Here is a 25,970-nt window from a genome sequence, read left to right on the forward strand (position 1 = left end):
TAAAAGTAGGAGGAGATTTAAAGTTTGGGTTGTCTGACAAGTGTGTGTGGAAGTGGGATGATGTATCGTGACGAGTCATGTAATAGAGACAAATGGACATTGTCTGAGGGCACCTGTGTGTCTCTCAAGATTTAGGCCACTGGCTGATTCTACACATTGATTTTTATATAATTATCAGCGAAGACAATTATTTCAAATGAACAATGATCAGATTTGGTCTTTATTAGCAAATATGAGCTGTCAGGTCAGACTCATGCACTAAATAGGGTTCATCCACAGATTCACCGACTAAACACCCTCGTGACATTCCATTCTCATCTCTTCACCAGAGTAACCTGTTTCTAGGCTGGATAGCAAATGGATGTCTAAACATAGCGTTTCCTGTTTATGAAAACATTACACTATAATACAGGTATAGTGGTTTGGAGTTGAACTGCATTGTATGCTTTGCTAAGGTACTGTTTGAGCTCAGATTTGACAGTCCTGCAGTTTTTCATGTGCATGTAGTGTCTAATGAAACGTGCAGAACCTTAGGGATGTACTTCAAACTGGAGCAAACAAACATTATCATTATACAATGGACAGGACATTTACGTCTGGGGAGGAACTTCTCTGAGGAAGGAGGATTTGAAACATAAAAAGATGTAGTATTTGCAAACGTAGCACTTTCATTTGCTCCACTTAATATGCAAAACTGTTATCTCTGAGCAATTTAAGCAAGCACATGATTACACAATGAACTGTTTATATGAATATGTTCCCGGAGAAAATCAAATAGGATATATCTGCACAGAGTACATTCCTAGCTGGGTAGTCATACTGGAGGGATTCTATGCGTAGTTGTGTTCCATTTAAAGATTTGCTAGACATTGCATTGTATTTGACAGACAGAAAAACTGCTGACGTCTTACAAACATGAGGTGTGGAGCAACAAACCTAAACAAAGACGAGTTTCAGTCAGACACAACATTCCTACTCCAACATAAAACTATATAAGCAAATACATAAAACTTTAAAGCCATTTAGTCTCTGCCAGAAACCTCCCATTAAATGATCCTATTATGTTCCCTGTGTAGGGCCTAATAGGTTTGAGCAGCATTTGGGTTGTTATCTAAATTATGGCCATGTGTCCCTGCATTAAACTCAGGACTAATTTACTTACTCTCCATTCTAATTCACACAGGGTCTCCTGAGAGTAATATAACAGGCCATTAGCTAGCCAAATCACTGCCTGGTATGGGATTGCAACATTTAGTCCAGATGAGGGATGCACTGTATCCCCTGTTCAAGTGGGGAATGATGTTCTCCCTCTGCAATAGCTGCCACATAGTGTATTGAGTATTGTGAAAAATAAGACCACAAGAGCAGCGCAGAGCGAGGGGTAAGGGCTTGATTCACAGACGTGTCAGTAAAACTACAACCATGCCAAAACCAATCTGGCCGCCTTCTTCAGGTCAATGACTACTGAAAGCAAATGTATTTTTTCTTCTCTAGTCCTCCACACCGTAGATGGACTAAATAATGATATCTCAGACCTCTTCCTCTGTTATAGTCATGAAGAAAAACACTCTAGAGAACGAGAGATAAAAATACATTTGGTTAAAAATACATTTGAAATATGCAAGCATACGTACCACATTGAACGAAGACCATTGTGAACTTATTTTATCTATATTTTGAACTTGAACTTGTTTAATCTATAGCTATCTTGTATCCATGCCAAACAAAGCCAATTTAATTATTTTATTTTCAGTTCAGTTGAATAGTACTGTTCATCAGAGGTTTTCACCTCTCTCTTCTCATTTCGATGCCAATCTATTCTTGGAAGGTGTCTCTAAGCTAGTCCTCTTGCTGAAATACATGTCTGTCAATCATGTTGGCTGATAATGCAACCTCCTGTGAGTCACTTTGGGTATATAGGCTACACTCTTCCAAAAAGGTTCCTAAAGGGTTCTTCAGCTATCCCTATAGGATAACCTTTTTTTGTTCCACAGAGAACCTTTTTTTGGTTTCATGTAGAACCTTTTTGCTTTCCATGTAGAATCCTCTGTGGAAAGGGTCCTACATGGAACTTAAAAGGTTTTTACCTGGAACCAAAAAGGGTTCTTCAAAGGGTTCTGCTATGGGGACAACCAAAGAAACATTTTAGGTCCTAGATAGCACCCTTTTTCTAAGAGTGTAGAAGTGAACCCCTGAAGCCATCTAAGAGGACACAGTAGATGTCTGTCCCTTTCTGATGCCGTTTCAGATAATAAAGTAAAGTTAGGTTTTCACCAGAGAAGAAGTCATTGATATAGGCTACAACTGAATTCCTGATCAAGTTTAAAAGGAGACGGTAGAATGGATGTTTGTTCCTCACCAGAGAAGATGTCGTTAAGGTTCTCAAGTTCCTCCTGGACCCTGAGGAGAAGGATGTCCAGTAGGACCTCCTGAAGATGCTCCACCTCCACCCCCATCCTCTCCAATTGGTGTTCACCCATCCTCAGCAGAGCTCGGCCTGGGGAGGGACAGAGCAAGAAGGCAAGAGAGGTGGTGAGGGGAGGCTACTAGAGAAGGAAGCAAAGTGATGCCAGTCAAATAAGGCTGGGAGCATGGATTTCAAATGGAATGGATTTCATATTACATGATGAACTTGAATTATGGGTCAAATTCCATTCCTAAATTAACGGTGGGCAAAACTAAGCCTTAGGTTTTATTACTCATACAGCAGTTGTTTTTCTGCATGTTTTTGACAAGGATTTACTGATGCAACATTACAACAGTACTGACACTGTGAATGAGCTGTGTGGGTTGTAGAGGTTTGACAGTAACTGGGAAGATTAATATTCCATGTCATTATGTGGGGTCCAGAACTCTCTGCAGGCATCCGTTACTTATACAGTACAGGGCTGAAGTAAGCCTGGGATAAAATATCATATATATTCACTTTAAAACAATAAATAATAGCAGTCTATTAATGATGACTGATGTACATGAATATCCTGTAGGTTGTTTTGTACTAAGGCAAGATTTGGTAAGTAGAAGAGCTACTGAAGATAGCTACCGGATATGTCATGCTTGAAGATGGCCACTTGGAGTTCACTCTTTTGGTAGGGGTACTGCTCCTTGACCCAGTCAAACACATCCACCACGGTCCAGAGGGAGACCCTTTTGGGGAGGCTCATTCTGGCGTTATTATCTGGGCTGCACTGTATATGTCAGGGAAGGAGAAAGTCAGAAGTATCTAGTATAAATCTGAGACTATGCATCCCTTACTTATATACATTTCTCAAAAAGTGGCAATGACAATTTGAAGTTGATTAATTATGCAATATCTTAGGAAAAAAAGCAGAATACTGCAGTCGTTAATGTTATGAGATGGTTGCTTTTGTATGTCAAATTCATTATAGTACTATTTCCTCAGCCATATCCCTGGGGCTAAGCCAGTAACTTTTATAGAGCTGCATCAATGTTTATTTGGCCTTTACATGCTGTGGGGCACTGTCTTGTTTTTGCCATGTTGGAAATATAGGAATGTTTTACTGATTTAATGAAGAGACTAATCTATGATGTTGGCAGGAACGAGCTCCCATATGAGTAATTACTGGACAGCCAGATGAGACAGTGAGAAACCTTTCATTAAGAGGACAGGAAAAGCAGGAAACCTCTCCACTTGTATATTAGTAAATATTCCACTTGTCTTTTCCTACTAGTGCTGTCTTTGCTGATAACTTAATTACTACAACTGATGTATCGTTGTCTCACCTAGCTATCTTGAGATGAATGCACTAAATGTAAGTTGTTCTGGATGAGAGCATCTGCAAAATGACTCAAATGTAAATGTCCATTTTTACTGCCTATGCAAAGAAAGCTGTAAACACTGTATGAAATGTTGCAGTAGGACCTGTTCCCAAGAGCTAGGGGCTGTGGGATTAGACTTTGACATCTGTACACAAACCACACCACAACATCATGTATGAAACATCATCTCATCAGAGAAACACCTTTATCAGTCTTGCTGCTTTCCAGAAGAATTGCATCACCATCTTCCTGATCAAACCCACATGAAACCACATACTCTGACCCAGTGCATTTCTGACTGGTGTGTGTAATTCAATGTTCTGCGTGATTCAAAGATGAAGTGGAGAGTATTCAATTCCTTACAATACATCCTGGATTAATCACATGACACTGGAGAGACAAGATCTAAGCTGTGAAAAATACATCCTGTGCATATTGACCATTACTCCCTACCCCAAATCTCCCCTTGGGCAGAGAGTTCCCTTCTGTTTGTTTTCACAAACTTTTGGAGACAACGGACCGGACGGAGTATGAGGCAACAAGGTTTAGAGTAAATGTCACTGAAGTTTAAGACTCATACCGAATCAAATATTACATCAAAGTTTTAGCGTAAAGCGCTGCGGGAATAGAATGTTCTAGGAAAAAAGGTTCAACAAACATTGTATGGTGCGTGGAATAAAGACAGAACGAGACAGCAAGATAAAAGGAAGGAAAAGGAGAGGAAGTTGATTAATCTCTCTGAGAGGAGGTCATCATAGTCAAGTGCATAGGTGCACCTTGCTCAGCTAATAAATCAAACTTGCCAAGTAATTTAACAAACCTTCAACAGCTGTTGTTTGCAGGCCTACTCATGTTTTGCTGGACCTGGGTAAACAATAAGTATATATCTTATAGTCAGAAACATGTGCCCAACGTGACAAATACACCACCTTGTGGTGATATACAATACCACAGAACATACTAACTTCCCATATTCTAGTACTCATGGTCATTTCAATGACATTATACTGTATAATCTTTAAAATTCTACACAGGTATACATTGAATTAATGATATAACTTCATTCCAGGTATGGTTGTAATTTTAATTTCTATTTTGCTGCACACCATACTGTATGCTAGTCAGTACGGTAATAGTAGCCTATGCCATTCACAGGAAGTGTACTGCACTGAGGGAAATCTGTTGATAAAGACAGACAAAGGGACAGAAAACTGTTGAAACTAATCGGTAGCCTATTCTATTGTAACTATGTATTTACTAGTACTACTATAAACTCTACTGTAAATGCTACCACGTCGCATTTGTAAGTAAGCCTAGCGCAGGTAAGGCACACTTTTGTAGTCCTTGTTATTTCCTGCCTTCGTATTATTCACTTAACTTATATGCGCTAGACTTGACATTCATGATAGTAAAAGTAACATTAATAGCTATTGTAGTGTTTAATCAAGTACAGTTAATCGTTTTATCGGCAGTCATATCAGCCTCTTACCTGTCCCATTATGCCCAACCCTTCCTGTCTCTGAGTCAGCCAAGCCAGCGTGCTGCCGTGGTTGTGGGCTGGGGCTGGTTCAGTGCACAGCTGGCTGGAGGAATAACCACTACTCGGGGGCTCCCTCGTGTGGAAGGAACTCTTCCTAAAAGGTGATCTTGGACCACAGTCATTATCATCCAAATAAAATCAGATTTCATGCAGAGGGAATAAAGGTATTTCATGATGACCATGCTTCATTTAGGCTATGTATCTACTCGGCCTACAGAGTCATGTTTACAGCACAAGCCCAAAGACATTAACATTAGGCTATTTTATCTCTTTTGAGGGCTTTCAAAAAGAATAGTTCATTATTTTTCCTCAGAAATTATAGACCTCTCCAGTTGCTATTTTAACATGTAAATCTTGGTGGGGCAAACTAAAAAAAAAAGTTTTTAGTGCATGCCAGCAAACCCATTACACAACACAACACTAAACAATACCTTAATTGCACTATAACGGTGACAAACGGTGCCCATACACTATTAGGGCCTACATAAAGCTGTCCCAACAGCAGAGTCCCAACAGCAGTCCCAACACCTTACCACTGCTACACCTGGCTATCAGCAGAGCCTTGTCTGGCAGCCAAACAGTTAATTCAGCCTCATTTACTGCATTAAAAAAACATAGCTGATATGACTGATTTGCCAAAACAAATGTTGTTTCTACTGACAATTGAGATGTACAAACTATGGCATAAGGGGACGACGAGCGGGTAAGAGGCAATCCGTAATTTCGATTAAGACATTAATGAGCGAGCTAGGACGGACATAGTCAATATAACTATTTGTTCAGCACTTTTGAAATGTACAGAAACAGAATTCAGAACATGGGCTGTTCTTACAGTGTTCTCCCTGTAAACCAAGTCAGAACTGTAGGATAAATAAAGGGGCATATAAGCAGACAATGAAAGCTCTTACAATATTCGATGATTACATTTCTATAAAACAGGCTATAGTCTACATGTGCACCACCAAGTCAGAACAGTAGGCAATAAAAGAAAATCACGGCCAGTTGTGATACAGCCTGGAATTTTACCAGGGTCTGTAGTGACACCTCTAGCACTGAGATGCGGTACCTTAGACTGCTGCGCCACTCAAGAGGGGAAAGGGGACCCAATTATTAGGGTGAGGCACATGGGCTATTAACAGCTATTAACACAATATACACTTAGTATTACTTTCTTAGCTATAGTATACACATCTCCCTGGCATATTACATAATTTATGCAGCAGCATAAAATACATTTTTGGACTCACCTTTTTGTGCTATGCTCACTTCAACAGGAAGGTGGCTGGTGGTCCTTTGTGGGCAAATTCTGTCATCAAACTTTGTTATCAAAGTCTGGAATTCTCTGGGTTTATGGTGCTTTCAAAACTACTGGGAACTCTGAAAAAAAACAAGTTTGAATCATGATGACGACAGGGATCTTCAGGTCGGAGCTCTAGAAAGAGGCCCGAGTTCCAGACTTGCAATTCCGAGTTGGGTGACTGTTCAAAACGTATTGTCCCAGTCAGAGCAACAAAAAAAATCCCAGTTGTCTTGAACTCACCGAAGTCAGATTTCCTAGTTCTGAGTTAACAGTTGTTTTGAGCGTGGCAGAAGTCATGCTGGATTGACACCATAAACAATGTTGAATGTTTATCCTTGGACAAGAGACCCTTAAACCCAGACTTGGGACCACACACACACTCCACTGAATAGCAGGCTAGTGATTGCTTTGCAATGCTCGCAGTTAGCCACTGATTCCTTCCAAACCACTCATTGTTGAATTTATGATTTCCAACTTGTTGTGTAATCTTTATGTCCAATGGCCGATGAGCACCGATACGTTTTATCTATCATTTCTCTTCATTATTTCTCTTCATATGACAAGGATTTAAAAGGATTTGCCAGTAGATTGTCGACTTGATTCATGATGATGACTGCTAGCTTGCTAGCTAAGATTTTGAAAGTATGATGTTGACATGATCAGTCCAATTAAAGCTGCTGTAGATATAATGTGATTTGATGTCATATTTATCTGTGGCCAATGACCTTGAGCCTTCTTGGATGGGCACTTCTAATGTAACTATGGCAGCACCCAAATGGCTTGAATTTTCTATCTCTACCCTTAGATTTAACGTAGTGTCCCCATGAGTGACAGAACACTGAGCCAATCACAGCGCAACTGGAGAACATTACCAACACTTACGCTCCATATTTTCCTCTGGCTGCACCACCACCACAGAAAGGACTGATAGGTTGAAACACCTGCATTTTGAAGCAGCCTTACTCAAGAAAGCAAAAAAGAGACAACGTTTGTATGCAACTTTTAAAAAAAACATTGTTTGCAAACTGATATGTGACACTTATAAATGCCAAAATAACATGCAAAACAGCCCCCCCCCCCTCCCCCAATAAAAAAAACTGTTTGGACACATACTGTGCTCATTCCAGAGTTTTTCTTAAATGTTTCTATTTTCTACATTGTAGAATAATAGTGAAGACATCAATACTATGACATAACACGTATGGATCATATAGTAACCCAAAAAGTGTTAAACAAATCTACATTTATTTTATATTTCAGATTCTTCAAAGTAGCCACCCTTTGCCTTGATGACAGCTTTGCAGACTTTTTTTGTTGCTAGAAAGGTGGAGCGCGAAATGACGGGTCGCCACTGGACCTATCTATAATATATGTCGTTTATGAGGAATTAGTATAGGACGGTAGTTTGGAGCTTGCAACAAAGGCATTTCACTGTTCGTGACATTACAATTTTGAACTAGTATTCATATAAGATCTGTAGAGATGGAATGCACCCTTTCTGTTATGTACCATGCTTAAATGCTCAGAGGAGGGCGTATTTGTTCAAAAATATGTACAAAAGTTTTACCACGGTACATAATTTATACTGGACGCTGCCCTGCCCCAGGCGTATAAATACAGCAACTAGATACTATATATAGAATGAGGTAAGAATGCATCTAGTCAGAGTTATCCAGGCAGGGGTATTAGCCACATCGTAGTCTCCATGCCTACACTACACTTTTTAAAAAGGGATTAATTCACCCAAGCATCACAGACTGGCTGGTGCACGGATCTCCACGCTGCGCTTATCTAGCTACTGGGAGAGCGAAACTTCAGTGAACTGTTTTATGTTGAAAGGAAACGTTTATTGAGATGCCATTGGGAAAACATGCACCCTTTTTAAATTGAAATTAGAGATGAGACAGACAGCATCTGTTATACTTTTTAGTCACAACTTTGACAAGGTGAGTGACAAACTTTTCCAAATGGTGCGTCAATTTGTGTAGTCTAGTTTTGTTACCTGTTATGTGTTCATTTGAAGACATCAACAAAGTGAACCTGAAATGCATTTATCCCCGAAAACCTTTTACATTCACTTGATTATGTCCATAGATAAATCATGTTCAGTATTTTTGCATCATGACCTTGAAATTGCACTACAAAACGAGACAATTCTGTTGAATGAATTTTGAATTCCCACAAATAGAAATGAGATGGCCCCAAATAATGTAGCGATAATATAATTCAGATGCAATTATGGAGACGCTACAGTAGCGTCTCCATAATGACATCTGAATTGTATTATGGCCATATTATTTTACACCTGTGCTCTGGTATCCAATTTAAACACAAACAAATGAGTCTGTTCCTTGTTGACTTAATGCCAAGAAAATGCATATCCGAAAGTTTTTGTTTTTATATTTCTCCACTCATGGGTGAAGTGTCCGCGCGTTTAATTAACTGGGAAATGGGTTAATTCCACACGGACGGATGGATACGGGATGTCTCTCTATAAAAGCTCCCGCTCATGTGAGACCTCTGAGACCACACCGCTGAGCTCTGCTGACATCGTGCACTCACTCCACAGAAAGGCCACTCAGCTGTGAGGTACGCGCTGGGCCACTGGACATTTTAATAGTTTTCTCTCCTTTAGATTCGGTCACCATCCGTGTGTGGACATTCTCAGTGTGTCTAGTCTATGTCTATTCAGACCTTCCTGGTTGGCAGAGAGAAGGCAAACATTACTATGGCATAGTCAAAAATCACAGTGTGGGCTTTTTTGTCACAATGATGGATGGAGGGCTTTATCCTCTCCCTTTGCCTTGAGATTTTATTTTTCATGACACACAAAGAAGTTCCTCATGGAGATTCGACATGCTCATGTGTTTGTTCCTGTATCTGAGGAGACATCACATGTCTCACTCATTGCCAGGTAGAGCAATACCATGGAAGACGTTTAAAGTAGCTTCCAGTTCCAAAGGAAATATGTCTGGAGCCTACCACTGCCCTGCCTCCATGGAAAAACACAGTGGTGTGTGAGAGATGGTAGGATGGCTTCCTGGGCATTGGAAGGGATGTACTTTCTCAGAAGTTTGCATTGGGTGACAATGATCAGTGGTGGTGATCACATACAGGTTTCCTAGCAGCCTGGTTCGTTAATAGCTGTGTCTGCCCGAAAATGTCAACTGACACTCCCGCTGCTTAATGAAAAAGTCCAGATTGAGCTCCTTTTAATGACTTGGTTCAACAGTCCCACATCCGTCTCTGTATTTCACATTATATTCTCTATTACACGGTTAATATTGACCTATTCCCAACTGATGTCCAAACTACACCGTTTTCTCAGGCATAGCATACTGTAAAGGCACTTTAATCCCACATCTAGGAGATTATTTTATATTTTTTACAAGGGTCTAATTTCTTGCCTGCTGCTACAGGTTCATATTGTAAGGGGAGGGGTCCATAGGTCTGCCTGAGATGTGGCCCAGGAATGTGGGGGAGCATCACTCTCTCTCTCACACAGCTGTTCAACTAGGAATGTTTACTGTCAGCCATTTTATCTCTTTCTCACTCATAGACCACAGTCAGATTTATGGCACTAGATGGCAGCACAGGAGGTTTTGGATCCTCTATATACTTGTCATGGATTAATATAATTCAATCCATGCCACTTGCATTATGTTAGAGGCTCTGCTGTTTGCTTTAAAGAGAAAAGTTACGAGTTTGGTTTTGTATTCCATGCTGAGAAGATAATAAGGTAATAGATCGGTAAGAATACTTGTGGAGCTTTGCCCTCTTGAATAATGTGTAGTAGTCTGAGAGACAGGGATACAGTGCTTGACCTATGACCCTACCTCCGCACTTCAACTTCAAATTAATAATGAATGCCTCAACACTGACAGGCAGCAACATTAGTGGTTTGGGGATGATTTAAAACAAGATTTGAAATTGAAACTCAGTCATGCCTCATAAGAAACAGATCAGATAGACGTAATATTATAAAAAAGACTGGGGAGAAATTCAGCTTGATGGAATGGGGGGGGGGGGGGTGCTTTGCATTATATTTTGTCCTGTAATTATATGTGCCATAACAAATGTGCTTTAACAAATTAACAAATACTTACATGCATATACAGAACTCATATTGTTGTCTTTGTACGAATATGTCGAAGATAAATTCACAATGAAGAGACAAGAGTACGAGAATAGAACTAATGATCAATGGAAATGAGGTTTTATTCTGTAATAGGGAATTATTGATCAATGGTTCAGAGACATGGGAGGAATATGTCTTCTGAAATAGGATACTTGTTATTTGGTCAGGGGCAGGTTTTATTGCAAGGAATTCTAATTGGTCAACCACAGGCTAGGACTGGGTTATAAAACTACATGCTGTCCCTTTGTTCTGTGGAGAGAGATTCACTGGAGAGAACCACAGGAGAGAATCACTGTGAGAGCATCACCAAGGACAGGGGAGAATGACCATCTAATTCCCCGTATGATTTGTCCTCTCTGAAGAAACCTATTTTCCTCCCCCTGATTTGCTTTAGAATTTGTGTTATTGAAGAATAACATACATTGCTAACATCTTACATATTGCTTTGGTTACATGAAAATAATCTGCTTTGTCCTACCTACAGTTCCTGAATGGAGAATAAGGCCATGTACCTGAGTACATACGAAGAGAGGGAGAACGGATCCTTCTATGAGGAGGGCTACGATGGCAGAAACCTATCAAAGCTCAACCTGTGTGAAGACGGTAAAGAAGACATTTCCCTTCTTGTCCTGTATACATCCTTGCCCCTTGACCTTTCACACGTTTGCCCAGGGGCTTATAATCACCCTCACACATTCACACACACAGCATACTATCAGCACGTAGTGCTTTTTTCACCACTCGCTGGGTAAGGGAAATCTGTAGACCCCAGGAGTCAGATTTCCCTTACCCTTTTCCTTATATTTGCAGTTACAAGCATACCTCTAAAAAGGCCATGATCAAATCGGCTTAAATCGTCTTTGAATTCTGCCATTGATGTAAAAACTCATTTTGTGCCTCCATATGTGATGTGCTCATATTTCAACACATGGAGTGATGCAAGCAGAGTCCCTTTGACCCTACTTGGTCATGGCCTTTTTAGAGGATATGCGTGTAACTGCAAAGGTAAATATAGGACATCTGAATAGGAAGTTTGCCGAGTTCTCTCACTCAGCAAGCGGTCAATAAACACTAAGTGCTGATAGTATGTTGTTTGTGTGAGTGTGTGAGGGTCTTGGGCTTGGTCAGGTGCAGTTGAACAAATCAACTATACAGTGTTCACAAGTTAGGACCTCCGGCATGCCACACTGGTGGGAAATGCTTATCCAACCTTAACAGTGAATTGGTACAAATTCAGTTGGCTTTTACTTGTCCAACTCAACTAATCTGTCCCTAAACTGCCAAGCATACTCACTGTAAACATTCAAGGATCCTGTTGCCATCACAAAACCTATTAAAAAAAGCCCGGCTGAACATGCAGCCACATAATGCCACATTTACTTGTGTTCTTTGGTGTTGTGTCCAATGTATTACAGCGTCTATGTCTTAATGTTGCAGGAATTTTTAAACGTAGAAGTTCTGTTCTGCTCCATCTCTATAAATATTAATTCTCTCATTGCCTGATGTCAGCTTGTGTTTAGACTTTATTGACCCCTACGAATGTCTAAGATAAGTAAATATTGTAATGTATATTGGCTATATCAGGGTGAATGGTAATGGGATATATGATATACATGACGCTATACAAAGCACCAGCGTTTTTCTGTGGAAGGTTTATTTACATGAATTCTTATGCACAGGAAAACTAGTGTGATTTAGTAAGCAAAATGGAAATGTGTGCTTTAAGTCTTGCACTTTCACATTTTTTCACACTAACATTTGCATCCTGTAGCACAAACTCAAAAAAGTTCTGGGACAATGTAAAGTCCATGGAGAATAAGAGCACCTCCTCCCAGCTGCCCACTGCACTGAGGCTAGGAAACACTGTCACCACCGATAAATCCACTGTAATTGAGAATTTCAATAAGCATTTTTCTACGGCTGGCCATGAATTCCACCTGGCTACCCCTACCCCGGTCAACAGCCCTGCACTCCCCACAGCAACTTGCCCAAGCCTCCCCATTTCTCCTTCACCCAAATCCAGATAGCTGATGTTCTGAAAGAGCTGCAAAATCTGGACCCCTACAAATCAGCCAGGCTAGACAATCTGGACCCTCTCTATCTAAAATGATCTGCTGGAATTGTTGCAACCCCTATTACTATGCTGTTCAACCTCTCTTTCATATCGTCTGAGATTCCCAAAGATTGGAAAGCAGCCGCGGTCATCCCCCTTTTCAAAGGGGGAGACACTCTAGACCCAAACTGCTACAGACCTATATCTATCCTACCCTGCCTTTCTAAGGTCTTCGAAACCCAAGTTAACAAACAGATCACCGACCATTTCGAATTCCACCGTACCTTCCACCGTACCTTCTCCGCTATTCAATCTGGTTTCAGAGTTGGCCATGGGTGCAACTCAGCAACGCTCAAGGTCCTAAATGATATCATAACAGCCATCGATAAGAGACAATACTGTGCAGCCGTATTCAACGACCTGGCCAAGGCTTTCGACTCTGTCAATCATCACATTCTTATCGGCAGACTCAATAGCCTTGGTTTCTCAAATGATCGCCTCGCTTGATTCACCAACTACTTCTCTGATAGAGTTCAGTGTGTCAAATCGGAGGGCCTGTTGTCCAGACCTCTGGCAGTCTCTATGGGGGTGCCACTCTATGGGGGTGCCACAATTCTCGGGCCGACTCTTTTCTCTGTATACATCAATGGTGTTGCTCTTGCTGCTGGTGATTGTCTGATCCACCTCTACACAGATGACACCATTCTGTATACTTCTGGCCCCTCCTTGGACACTGTGTTAACTAACCTCCAGACGAGCTTCAATGCCATACAACTCTCCTTCCGTGGCCTCCAACTGCTCTTAAATGCTAGCAAAACTAAATACATGCTCTTCAACCGATCGCTGCCCGCACCTGCCCGCCCGTCCAGCACCACTACTCTGGACGGTTCTTCCTTAGAATATGTGGACAACTACAAATACCTAGGTGTCTGGTTAGACTGTAAACTCTCCTTCCAGACTCACATTAAGAATCCCCAATCCAAAATGAAATCTAGAATTGGCTTCCTATTTTACAACAAAGCATCCTTCACTCATGCTGCCAAACATATCCTCGTAAAACTGACGATCCTACCGGTCCTCGACTTCGGCGATGTCATTTACAAAATAGCCTCCAACACTCTAGTCAACAAATTGGATGCAGTCTATCACAGTGCCATCCGTTTTGTCACCAAAGCCCCATATACTACCCACCACAGCGACCTGTATGCTCTTGTTGCCTGGCCCTCACTTCATACTCGTCACCAAATCCACTGGCTCCAGGTCATCTATAAGTCTTTGCTAGGTAAAGCCCCGCCTTATCTCAGCTCACTGGTCACCATAGCAGCACCCACCCGTAGCATGCGCTCCAGCAGGTATATCTCACTGGTCACCCCCAAAGCCAATTCCTCCTTTCGCCGCCTTTCCTTACAGTTCTCTGCTGCCAATGACTGGAACGAACTGCAAAAATCACTGAAGCTGGAGACACATATCTCCCTCACTAGCTTTAAGCACCAGCTGTCAGAGCAGCTCACAGATCACTGCACCTGAACATAGCCAATCTGTAAATAGCCCATCCAACTACCTCATCCCCATACTGTATTTATTTATTTATCTTGCTCCTTTGCACCCCAGTATATCTACTTGCACACTCATCTTTTGCACATCTACCATTCCAGTGTTTAATTGCTATATTGTAATTACTTTGCCACCATGGCTTATTTATTGCCTTACCTCCCTAATCTTACCTTATTTGCACACACTGTATATAGACTTTTTCAAATGTATTATTGACTGTATGTTTGTTTATTCCATGTGTAACTCTGTGTTGTTGTATGTGTCTAACTGCTTTGATTTATCTTGGCCAGGTCGCAGTTGTAAATGAGAACTTGTTCTCAACTGGCCTACCTGGTTAAATAAAGGTGAAATAAAAAAAACATTTGAAAAGGCACGTCAACAAACAAATGCTTAGTATTTGTATCATTGAGGTCTACGTTTGCACTGCTTAAATATGTAATGACCTCTACATTTCTATACATTCCATATATTTGAACAGTTTAAACAGCTCTGTTTTCTTTAGCCTTAAGAAATGGTGTACTTCTGCTAGAGCGGCCCTTCTGCAAGGTTGTTGTTCACACAGAATCCCAGCAACCACAGCATATGTGCAGCACAGATCCATTGCATGTCTCTATGGACATGACATCACCTGTATTGGTACAATTGCAACCACCATGCTGTAGCGGCTGCAGAGCAGGCTCAAGACTGTTTATGGAAAATCGGTTGAGGGCCTTCTCTTCTAGAGACGTCTCCTCTGTGACTTCAGAGCTATATGCTCCACAGAGAGAAAGAGAGACAAGGAAGGATTGGGGGGACTACTCATTTTTAGTCTTGTGGCTGAGATTGCTTGCCAGGAGAACATAAAATGAAAGTGTGTAAAACTTTCCTCTTGGTCTCTCTCAGGGCTTATGTCTCCTCGAAATAAGACAATGTGCTTCATGACCTAATAGCATTAGACACTTTGGAATTTATATCAGATTCCTATTGGACTGAGATCTTCTTAGCCTGAATAATGATGTCTTCTGTCACCCTACTTCTGGGCCTATTTGACCAGCAACAACAGTTTAATCCAAATAGCTTCCTCACAAGCACATGACACATACAAAAACTCCCAACTAGAATGCCACGATGGCAGTTTTATGTTCGACCTGGACAGTGTGTTAAGGGGTTAAATTACCGATTGTAGCTATTATTGCTCTGTATCTGTGTGGCAGCCCTGTGATGTACAGTATGGTGCAGCGGTGACCAATAGATCTCAGGCCAAATGCCAGACATGCAGACTTTGTTTTGACTCTCATGCTGACTACAATATCAGCCCAGTGAAGAATCAAGGCTGCCAACTCGCTACGTCAGTACTAATAGAACAATAATACAATCATTTGGGGGGATTTTTAGCACTCATAAAGTCTATGTTATGAGAGATGGCCGCAACAATGCAACAAGTCATTCAGTTGACAGTCAGGCATGCATTTTTATGTAGGACCTTTTCATCACTGCATAAGAATATTATCCACATGACATTTTATCCTCATTTCATACAGCTTCTTTTATCCTCATGGCCCCTCAATTCAGACCCCCTCTAAGAGCCCTTGTATCCATCTTTGTCTTCCAATTCTAAAGAGATGTTTTCTTTTCAGCTGTTTCTGCCAAGAGGAGAAGAAAGCCAGACAATTGCTGCAGCCACCTGAACTCCCTGTCTGCCATCAAGTATGCCATCGTGTCTCTATACATCTTGGTACTCCTGAGCATCTTTGGCCTCTGTTTAGCAGGTAAGTCAAGTCACTTGAGTTACAAAGCATGTTATTGCCAAGCTGTCTATCTAAGGGTTTATATGCACAAACCACATCAGCTCTATCTGGCTGGTTGAGTGAAATAAGATAAATACCTTATTGGACACTGTCAGTGTTATTCCAGTTCCCAAGAGGTGGATATATTAAGCTATTCTTTACATTTTTCTCTGTGGGATCAAATGTGATTGAACTCAACGACATACACTGTCTGAAGCGGGTATTCCGGTTGACTTGAAGTGAAAAACAGAATGAGTTGAGACGTGTTCAGTCCTTAAGTTCTTCAACTGAAATTTCAAAATGTTAGTGCATCTGGTTTCACTTGAGAACTCTGGTCTTCAGCCGTTTGCAGCGAATGACATCAGTGATCCCACAAGATTAAGAATGAATGGGAAAACCTATGGCTACTGCCACATTTTAAACAGTTAGTCTGTCTCCGGAAACACGTAAGGATTGTGCTTTGCAATTGTACTTCACTTTAAACATAAGCGACTGCCTATTTCAGTTTATGGATTAAGAGACATTTTTGTGTTTTTGAGAAATTTGAGAAACGCCATTTCTTTGTACATTTGGAGAGTGTAGCTTGAGACCAATGAAAGCAGTAGGAAAATCAGCTTTTAGTAAAATCAAACAGACTGTAGCTTTGATTGTCGACAGGCTGTCTGCCCAAACAATGGCAATGGCAAAAGCCTATAGAGTAGTTGTAACATTCTTGGAACGATACATTTTTCTTAAGTAACCAACCTTGACATATGACTAAGGTTACCTGAGACATACTGTAATCCTCATCTTTAAAAGTTATGATGCTGAAAGATGGCTACACTTCCCTATGGTACTTCTCAGTCATGTACCTGCCTCAGTGCATTACTTATGTGACATTGTGGAGAGAGAGGCCATGTGGATGGATTTGGCATGCAGAGACTGACAGGAACCTGTTTCCAATACTCCACTGCCCCTGGAGGGACTCCGCCATGGCCATCTTGGCTCTCACAAGGTCCGTGTGTGTGTGTGTTGTGTGTTGTGGTTGAGGAGAAACTGGACTCCCATCAACACGTTCGAGAGAGCTCGCCCACGGTGCTGCCTGGCGGCTGAGGCCCTTCCTTCCCACTCCTGGAAGTTGTGTCATCAGGTAATGCAGTGCTGCAAGGTCTGTAGCCAACCCTGAGAAACAGTCATCAATCAGTCGTGACAGAGCTGTGCCTAGAGCCTCCCCACCTCAGCTCCAGGCCTGGGTCTTTGTGTCTGGGGAGGGATGTCTATAATGTGACTTGCCCGGGTTAGAATCTATGCCCTGGTGACCTTTGGTGTATCAGACCTGGGAAACACCTTGGTGTTTTAGTTAGATGTGAGCAGCAGGACTAACATAAAGGGAAGTGATGTGGAGTCAATGTTTTGACAGGTCTTTCAAAACGAATAACCATTCTGGTTATCGTTGTGTATCGCTGGCTGTGTGATACACGGCCATAATACATTTAAAGCTATAATCCTTAAAGCTGAAACGCACATGTTCGTTTGGGATATTACAACAAAGAAGTTACTGCAAACCAATGGCGTTCGGGGCCATTTAAGATGGAGGGCGGATGATTCATGTTTTATGAGTATAGCTTTTTTTCTATTACAGCATATTGGATGACTGATTGGGATGACTCCATTCACCCAGTTGAATGTCACATCGATAGGTTTAGGTTACTACATGATACAAACATTTTCCCTAAAGCCATCATGAGGTTGCTACAATCTAGCCTATGAATGAAAGTTTACAATGTAGGTGCAAACATGTTGAGAGAAAGATTTGAGGTGACAGACAGTGACACATGGACAGAGAGTGACACATTCAATTATGCCTTGCACACTCTTGCCTGCATCTAGCTGATCTAGGGTGTAATCATTAGTCCAACAGTTGCAAAAGTGAGTTTCTATTGGACAAATTCAGGAATGTTTATCCCCGTTTTGTTTCATTTGCATCCGTTTAAGAAAGGTTTTTCAAAAGAATCGGCGGAATGAATATACTCCTGATCACTTTCATAGGCACATATAAAGAGCTCATTGTATATATAATTCCTTCTCACATCTATGCCCACTCCTCCTCTCACCTTTTCCCTTTGCTTATGGACTTCAGTGCACAACACATCACCTGTCTGTGACCAGGCGAAAAAAAACTTTCCAAGCCAAAACTTCATAAATGCTACACACAGCCTACATTGTTGTCACCATATTAGCTAAAGTAACATCAACGTCAACATAGCTAATAGAACTAACACATTAGTAAACCTGCTACGATCATGCAGTGCAGTGTACAGCTAGTAAGCAGTTTAGCCGTTACTCCAGAGGGCCCCGGTGGTAAAACCAAAAGCTTACCTTGACTTGGAAGAGTTCCAGTGTTGGATAGTCATAGCCAGATAGCTAACATAGCATCCCTCTATTTGAGCTGGGTGTTTGAGTAGGCTAAACTAGCTAGCTGCATTTGTTAGTTAAATAAGTGAAAGTTAATTTTTTAAAACTAAATCTCTCCCTCTCTCTCCGTTCTCTCCGTTCAAAACTGTTCAACTATTGTCTTTCTCTCTCTTTGAGTCAACAACTCACCACATTTTATGTACTGCGGTGCTAGCTCGCTGTAGCTTATGCTTTCAGTACTAGATTAATTATCTGATCCTTTAATTGGGTGGACAACATGTCAGTTCATGCTGCAAGAGCTCTGATAGGTTGGAGAATGTTCTCCGGAAGTTGTCATAATTACTGTGTACGTCTATGGAAGGGGGTGAGAACCATGAGTCTCCTAGGTTTTGTATTGAAGTCAATGTACCCAGAGGAGGACGGAAGCTAGTTGTCCTCTGGCTACACCATGGTACTATCCTACAGAGTACAGTTGAGGCTACTGTAGACCTTCATTGCAAAACAGTGTGTTTTAATCAATTATTTGGTGGCATATGAATATATTTTGTATAGTTTAATCTAAAAAGGATCAAATGTTTCACTATTTTTATTTTTATGAAATTTACTGAGAAGGATGGTCCTCTCCTTCCTCCTCTGAGGAGCCAACCACTGTTTCAAACAGCAAACACAGTTTTCTCTCCTTGGACATCATTGCATGATGTCAGTGGTGATTTTAGCATGTACATCTTGGTGTGGGATGCATGCCAGAAAAGCCACTACTCAACACAACACTAAGCAATACATGAATTGCACTATAACGATGACAAATGGTGCCCACAAACTGTTAGGGCCTACATAAAGCTGTCCCAACAGCAGAGTCCCAACGGCAGTTCTAACACCTTACCACTGATACACCCGCCTATCAGTGGAGCCTTGTCTTGCAGTGAAACAACTCATTCAGACTCATTTACTGCCTTTAAAAAAACATAGCTGATATGGCTGATTTGCTTAAACAAATGTTGTTTCTACTGACAATTGAGATGTACAAACTATGGCATAAGGGGACAACGAGCGGATAAGAGGCAATCTGTAATTTCGATTAAGACATTAATGAGTGAGCGACTTCGGACGTAGTCAATATAACTATTTGTTCAGCACTTTTGAAATGTACAGCAACAGCAACAGAATCCAGAACATGGGCCGTTCTTACAGCGTACTCCCTGTACACCAAGTCAGAACCGTAGGATAAATAAAGGTTGTCATATAAGAAGACAATGACAGCTCTTACAATATTCAATGATTACATTTCTCTAAAAGGTTATAGGCTACATGTGCGCCAATACCGAGTCAGAACAGCAACATTAGAAAAATAGACCAAATTGTTAAGGTGATGCACATTGAACACCGTTTGGGTCACATTGAACACCATTTGGGTCAAAAAAGATACACGTCACAGAACACTATTTGACGTGTTAAACAAGGTTTTAATTTCACGTGTCAAATAACAGAATTCTATTACAGAATGTTGTTTGTGTGTAAGGACCGATGCTGGGAGACGAGAAGCAAATACAGGGAGTGAACATTTAATGGATAATACACAAGAAACAAACAAGAAACAGCGTCTGGACAGGGGAAAACGCAACAACATCAATGCTGACACAGGGAACAAACTGAGGAGCAGACGGATATAGAGGGGCAATCAACAAAGTAAAAAACTCCAGGTGAATCCAATGAGCGCTGGTGCACGTAATGATGGTGACAGGTGTGTGTAATGAAGGGCAGCCTGGCGCCCTCGAGCACCAGAGAGGGGAAGCGGGAGCAGGCGTGACAGTGTGCTGAATTTGCACATGCAAGCAAGTGCCACCACTACTATCAGTAGCACTGTCAAACCTGTACAAAAAAGTGTTTTAAAAATCACACACCGTATAATACCGCGTTGGTGAAAATAGACCAAATTATTAGGGTGGGGCATATGGGCTACTAATAGCTTTCTACACAACATACACTTCATATTACTTTCTTAGCTACAGTATACATATCTCCCTTGCATATTACATAATTTATGCAGAAGCATACAAAACATTTTTGGACTGACCTTGTGATCTGCTCACTTAAACAGGAAGGTGGCGCGACGGTCCTTTGTGGGAAAATTTTGTCATCAAAGTCTGGTATTCTCTTGATTTATGTTGGGAACTCTGAAAAAAAGCACACAGCCACTCCATTGAATAGCAGGCTAGTGGTTTCCTTGCAATGCTTGCAGTTAGCCACTGATTCGTTCCAAACGACTCATTGTTGAATTTGCGATTTCCAACTTGTTGTGTAATCTTTATGTTCAATGGCCGATGAGCACCGATATGTTTTATCTATAATTTCTCTTCATTATTTCTCTTCATATGACAAGGAAGGATTTGCCAGTAGATTGGCGACTTGATTCATGATGATGACTGCTAGCTAAGACTTTGAAAGGCTTTGAAAGCTACTGTACATATAATGTGATTTGACGTCATTTTATCTGTGGACAATGACCTTGAGTCTTCTTGGAAGGGCACTTGTAATACAACTCTATGGCAGGACCCAAAGTGCTTACATTTTGGATGTCTATCCTTACTAAGGCCTCAAGCTTGGCGATGACATAGTGTCCCCATGAGTGACAGAACATTGAGCCAATCACAGCGCAATGCTCCTATTTTCTGCTGATTCGTCCCAACACCACAAAAAGCACTCAACTAGGCTGAAACACCTGCATTTTCCAGCTGCCTTACTCAAAAAAACCAACAACAACAAAAAATTGTATGCGGCTTTATTAACTAAATTATATTTATTCTTTATATTGTTTGCAAACTGATATGTGATACGTATAATGCTAAAATAGCATGCAAAACAGGCAAGTCCACTCCCAAAAAGTATATATATACAGTATATATGTATTTTTTGCTAAAAATGTGGGGCTCTGCCCCACCTGCCCTGAATGACAGGTCCCCACTGCACGCTCTATAGAACAGCAAAATATATACTGCAAAAAATTATTGGATGCTCCTTTTTTCCGTTTTCATCAACAAAACAAAAACAATAACAAAGCCATTGGAGGCAAACAGTGGCACTGTTTCCCCAAATGCGGATTCTTACTTTAAATCCAATTTAGAATTATACTGTTGTTGCCTAGATTGATTTGGAAAATTCTAGAGCATCTGAAAGGAATCAGGCTCTTGGTATCCATGGCTGAGAAATGATATCCTAGTGACCAATTTAAGATGAATAAAGTAATGTTTCACTGTTAGATTCTAGCTCTATAACCCAGAGAAAACATGCAGTGTTGGTCAGTAAACCACACCTCAGCATTATTAGTAATGAGGGATGTTCCCGGACACAGACTTAAGCCCTGTTGGGTTGGTGAACAGCGGGAATCTAGATGATTAACTCTTTGTGTAATCTCTACGGAATTTCACACATGCCTTTCCAACTCTTCCCATCAGGACCATAATAACTGAAGTTCTGTAGGTGGATATAGGTATAGGCAAAGCCAAGGCATTACTGGAGCCAACATGCAATACCATTGACATAATTTGAAAAGGAAGACGAAATCATGGGAGACAAACACTGTCGTGGAGGTATTTAGAAATGTATGGTTTAGCATAAAGCTAATTTGAAAAGCAATCAAACAGAGCTTTCAAATAGTCCCTCTGAAATGAAATGTGGATCATTAGAGAGGGTGAATGAGACTAACATAACATAATGACTGCTGTGGAGGGGGACATTTCACAGGGACCCTGCCAAGTTTCCAGTGTGAACCAACACCCATCCATTTTTTTATCCACATTTGCTTTTCATTTGTGTTCATTTGTGAATATTTATGAGGTTTCCCTATATGACCTGGGCAGGGCTCTGCTTCAACCTCCTAGCCAGCACATTAAATATCCAGGCCTGACATCTGAACCTTTAATCCATGCTTTTAGATAGATAAGAGAGAGGGGTTATATCACTCCATATTTCAAGTCATTCCGATGTACTCGCTGACCCATGCTGAGAGATCACAGCCCTGTAAGGTCGGAGAAGGCACGGCATGAATACAGATCTGAACCCTGTGCTCCTGTATCAAAGGATGTTCTCAAACTGTCCATAGACCGACTGTATGTACACCTCTGACTCAGAATGGCTGTTGCAGCTGTTAAACAGTTGAACAGTTTACATACAATCAAAGTCATCTGCTACTTAGTAGCATTAGTATAACTACACATTACTCTGACAATCACAATAACTATCACCCTACTTCTCAGGAATTGAGATGGGATGGAAGAGCCGAGGACAGTAAGGACGGAACAATGGAGAGAACAGAGAAAATAGAGATACAACAGTTAGATTAGCCTAAATCTCAGAAGCTGAGCAGAGCAGTGAATAAAAATAAAAGCACTCTATGTTTTATGGCTACTCGGCACATGATGTTGAGAGTGTATGAGAAGTGAGTTACCCAGCTAGTGTTTAGTTTCCAGTTCAAAATGAACTCCCAGTGGGAACTCCCTGATTATGTCTGGCTCTCTCAGCTGCCTGATAGGGCTTAACAGTGTTTCAGAGAGTGTTCCAGTGAGTTTAACAAACTTTGGGATCCTTGCACTCAGTTATATAAATGCTGCTGTGTGCATGGAAAGCAATTGCACTTTTAATCCTCCATGTTTATGAGTACAATTCACGGACTTGTTTGGCCAATGTGCAGTGAAGAGGGAAAAAATCAGCAAAAAAGAAAAATGTCAACCCAAAAGGAGTATGTCACTGAGAACATTTATTATTTTAATGAATCACTGTGCTCATTCCCACTGTCAATAACTAATAGTGAAGAGAGGCAGGTCCCTATTCTAGATACATAACTAATGTGTCCTTTTTTGAATCAGAATTTACTACTATTTCTATTTCAATAGCAAAACAAATTGCAGCTGCTTTAAAAAAAAACTTGCTACAGGAGTCTGTATAAATGGACCCTATGACTCATAATCAAGTGGTGCCTAGTTAATCAACAAGCTATGTGAGCTATAACCCCTTTACAGTTGGTGGATGTTTCAAAACATGAAAACACCAGGATTTGCTGGAAACCAAAGTGGTTTATGGGTAATAAAATACCACTCCCCAAACCTTTTCCTGCGTAGTCCTGTTCCAAATGCCTACAGGTCATCTCTACAAACAATATTAAACAAACCAGAGAAACCTGTTCATTGTTTTAAAGGCCGACTAGTAGCCTAGTCACAATGGACTTGGACACATACTGTACACATTATTTGGGTCATGATACATTCATTTCCAATGTATTTGAATGTACAGTATGTTGACTAATTTGAATGCATACAGAAACTGATAATATATATATATATATATATATATATATATATATATATATATATATATATATATATATATATATACAGTGCCTTGCGAAAGTATTCGGCCCCCTTGAACTTTGCGACCTTTTGCCACATTTCAGGCTTCAAACATAAAGATATAAAACTGTATTTTTTTGTGAAGAATCAACAACAAGTGGGACACAATCATGAAGTGGAACGACATTTATTGGATATTTCAAACTTTTTTAACAAATCAAAAACTGAAAAATTGGGCGTGCAAAATTATTCAGCCCCCTTAAGTTAATATTTTGTAGTGCCACCTTTTGCTGCGATTACAGCTGTAAGTCGCTTGGGGTATGTCTCTATCAGTTTTGCACATCGAGAGACCAAAATTTTTCCCATTCCTCCTTGCAAAACAGCTCGAGCTCAGTGAGGTTGGATGGAGAGCATTTGTGAACAGCAGTTTTCAGTTCTTTCCACAGATTCTCGATTGGATTCAGGTCTGGACTTTGACTTGGCCATTCTAACACCTGGATATGTTTCTTTTTGAACCATTCCAATTGTAGATTTTGCTTTATGTTTTGGATCATTGTCTTGTTGGAAGACAAATCTCCATCCCAGTCTCAGGTCTTTTGCAGACTCCATCAGGTTTTCTTCCAGAATGGTCCTGTATTTGGCTCCATCCATCTTCCCATCAATTTTAACCATCTTCCCTGTCCCTGCTGAAGAAAAGCAGGCCCAAACCATGATGCTGCCACCACCATGTTTGACAGTGGGGATGGTGTGTTCAGGGTGATGAGCTGTGTTGCTTTTACGCCAAACATAACGTTTTGCATTGTTGCCAAAAAGTTCAATTTTAGTTTCATCTGACCAGAGCACCTTCTTCCACATGTTTGGTGTGTCTCCCAGGTGGCTTGTGGCAAACTTTAAACGACACTTTTTATGGATATCTTTAAGAAATGGCTTTCTTCTTGCCACTCTTCCATAAAGGCCAGATTTGTGCAATATACGACTGATTGTTGTCCTATGGACAGAGTCTCCCACCTCAGCTGTAGATCTCTGCAGTTCATCCAGAGTGATCATGGGCCTCTTGGCTGCATCTCTGATCAGTCTTCTCATTGTATGAGCTGAAAGTTTAGAGGGACGGCCAGGTCTTGGTAGATTTGCAGTGGTCTGATACTCCTTCCATTTCAATATTATCGCTTGCACAGTGCTCCTTGGGATGTTTAAAGCTTGGGAAATCTTTTTGTATCCAAATCCGGCTTTAAACTTCTTCACAACAGTATCTCGGACCTGCCTGGTGTGATCCTTGTTCTTCATGATGCTCTCTGCGCTTTTAACGGACCTCTGAGACTATCACAGTGCAGGTGCATTTATACGGAGACTTGATTACACACAGGTGGATTGTATTTATCATCATTAGTCATTTAGGTCAACATTGGATCATTCAGAGATCCTCACTGAACTTCTGGAGAGAGTTTGCTGCACTTAAAGTAAAGGGGCTGAATAATTTTGCACGCCCAATTTTTCAGTTTTTGATTTGTTAAAAAAGTTATCCTCCTGATCCTCATATCCAATAAATGTCATTCCACTTCATGATTGTGTCCCACTTGTTGTTGATTCTTCACAAAAAAATACAGTTTTATATCTTTATGTTTGAAGCCTGAAATGTGGAAAAAGGTCGCAAAGTTCAAGGGGGCCGAATACTTTCGCAAGGCACTGTATATATATACAGTATATTTGTGTTTTATTTCACCAGGTAGGCCAGTTGAGAACAAGTTCTCATTTACAACTGCGACCTGGCCAAGATAAAGCGAGGCAGTGAGACAAAAACAACGACACAGAGTTACACATAAACAAACGTACAGTCAATAACACAATAGAAAAGAAAAATAGAAAAAAATCTATGTACAGTGTGTGCAAATGTAGAAGAGTAGGGAGGTAAGCAATAAATAGGCCATAGAGGTGAAATAATTACAATTTCGCATTAATACTGGAGTGATAAATGTGCAGATGAGGATGTGCAAATAGAGATATTGGGTTGCAAAAGATCAAGAGGGTAAGTAATAATATGGTGATGAGGTAGTTGGGTGTGCTATTTACAGATTGGCCGTGTACAGGTACAGTAAGCTGCTCTGA

The 25,970-nt window shown here is 40.8% G+C and overlaps 2 protein-coding genes across 2 annotated transcripts in view; one reads left to right on the forward strand and one right to left on the reverse strand.

The window, feature by feature from the left end:
* Positions 1-201: 201 nt before the first annotated feature.
* LOC109900254 (sterile alpha motif domain-containing protein 12-like) lies at positions 202-5,388 on the reverse strand. The gene is made up of 5 exons (XM_020495943.2): positions 5,270-5,388; positions 4,601-4,644; positions 3,044-3,188; positions 2,360-2,497; positions 202-1,569 (listed from the first exon to the last, which is right to left on the reverse strand). Exons 3-5 carry the CDS (start codon positions 3,162-3,164, stop codon positions 1,553-1,555), a joined length of 276 nt encoding a protein of 91 aa, XP_020351532.1. The 5' UTR covers positions 3,165-3,188; positions 4,601-4,644; positions 5,270-5,388; the 3' UTR covers positions 202-1,552.
* Positions 5,389-8,264: 2,876 nt separating this feature from the next.
* Positions 8,265-25,970, forward strand: part of LOC109900746 (scavenger receptor class A member 5-like) — a 66,018-nt gene continuing 48,312 nt past the window's right edge. The window contains exons 1-3 of the mRNA XM_020496534.2: positions 8,265-8,566; positions 11,243-11,361; positions 15,982-16,113. Coding sequence (XP_020352123.1) covers positions 11,250-11,361; positions 15,982-16,113 — 244 coding nt within the window. The 5' untranslated portion in view covers positions 8,265-8,566; positions 11,243-11,249. The remainder of the gene's footprint in view (positions 8,567-11,242; positions 11,362-15,981; positions 16,114-25,970) is intronic.

The sequence above is a fragment of the Oncorhynchus kisutch genome, linkage group LG12 (assembly GCF_002021735.2).
Source record: "Oncorhynchus kisutch isolate 150728-3 linkage group LG12, Okis_V2, whole genome shotgun sequence".
NCBI lineage: Eukaryota > Metazoa > Chordata > Actinopteri > Salmoniformes > Salmonidae > Oncorhynchus > Oncorhynchus kisutch.

Coding starts and splice junctions, on each gene's coding strand:
- LOC109900254 (XM_020495943.2), bottom strand. CDS start 3,164: ATGAGCCTCCCCAAAAGGGTCTCCCTCTGGACCGTGGTGGATGTGTTT. Junction 2,498..3,043: donor CTTCAAGCATGACATATCCG/GTAGCTATCTTC, acceptor GTCCCTCCCCAG/GCCGAGCTCTGCTGAGGATG.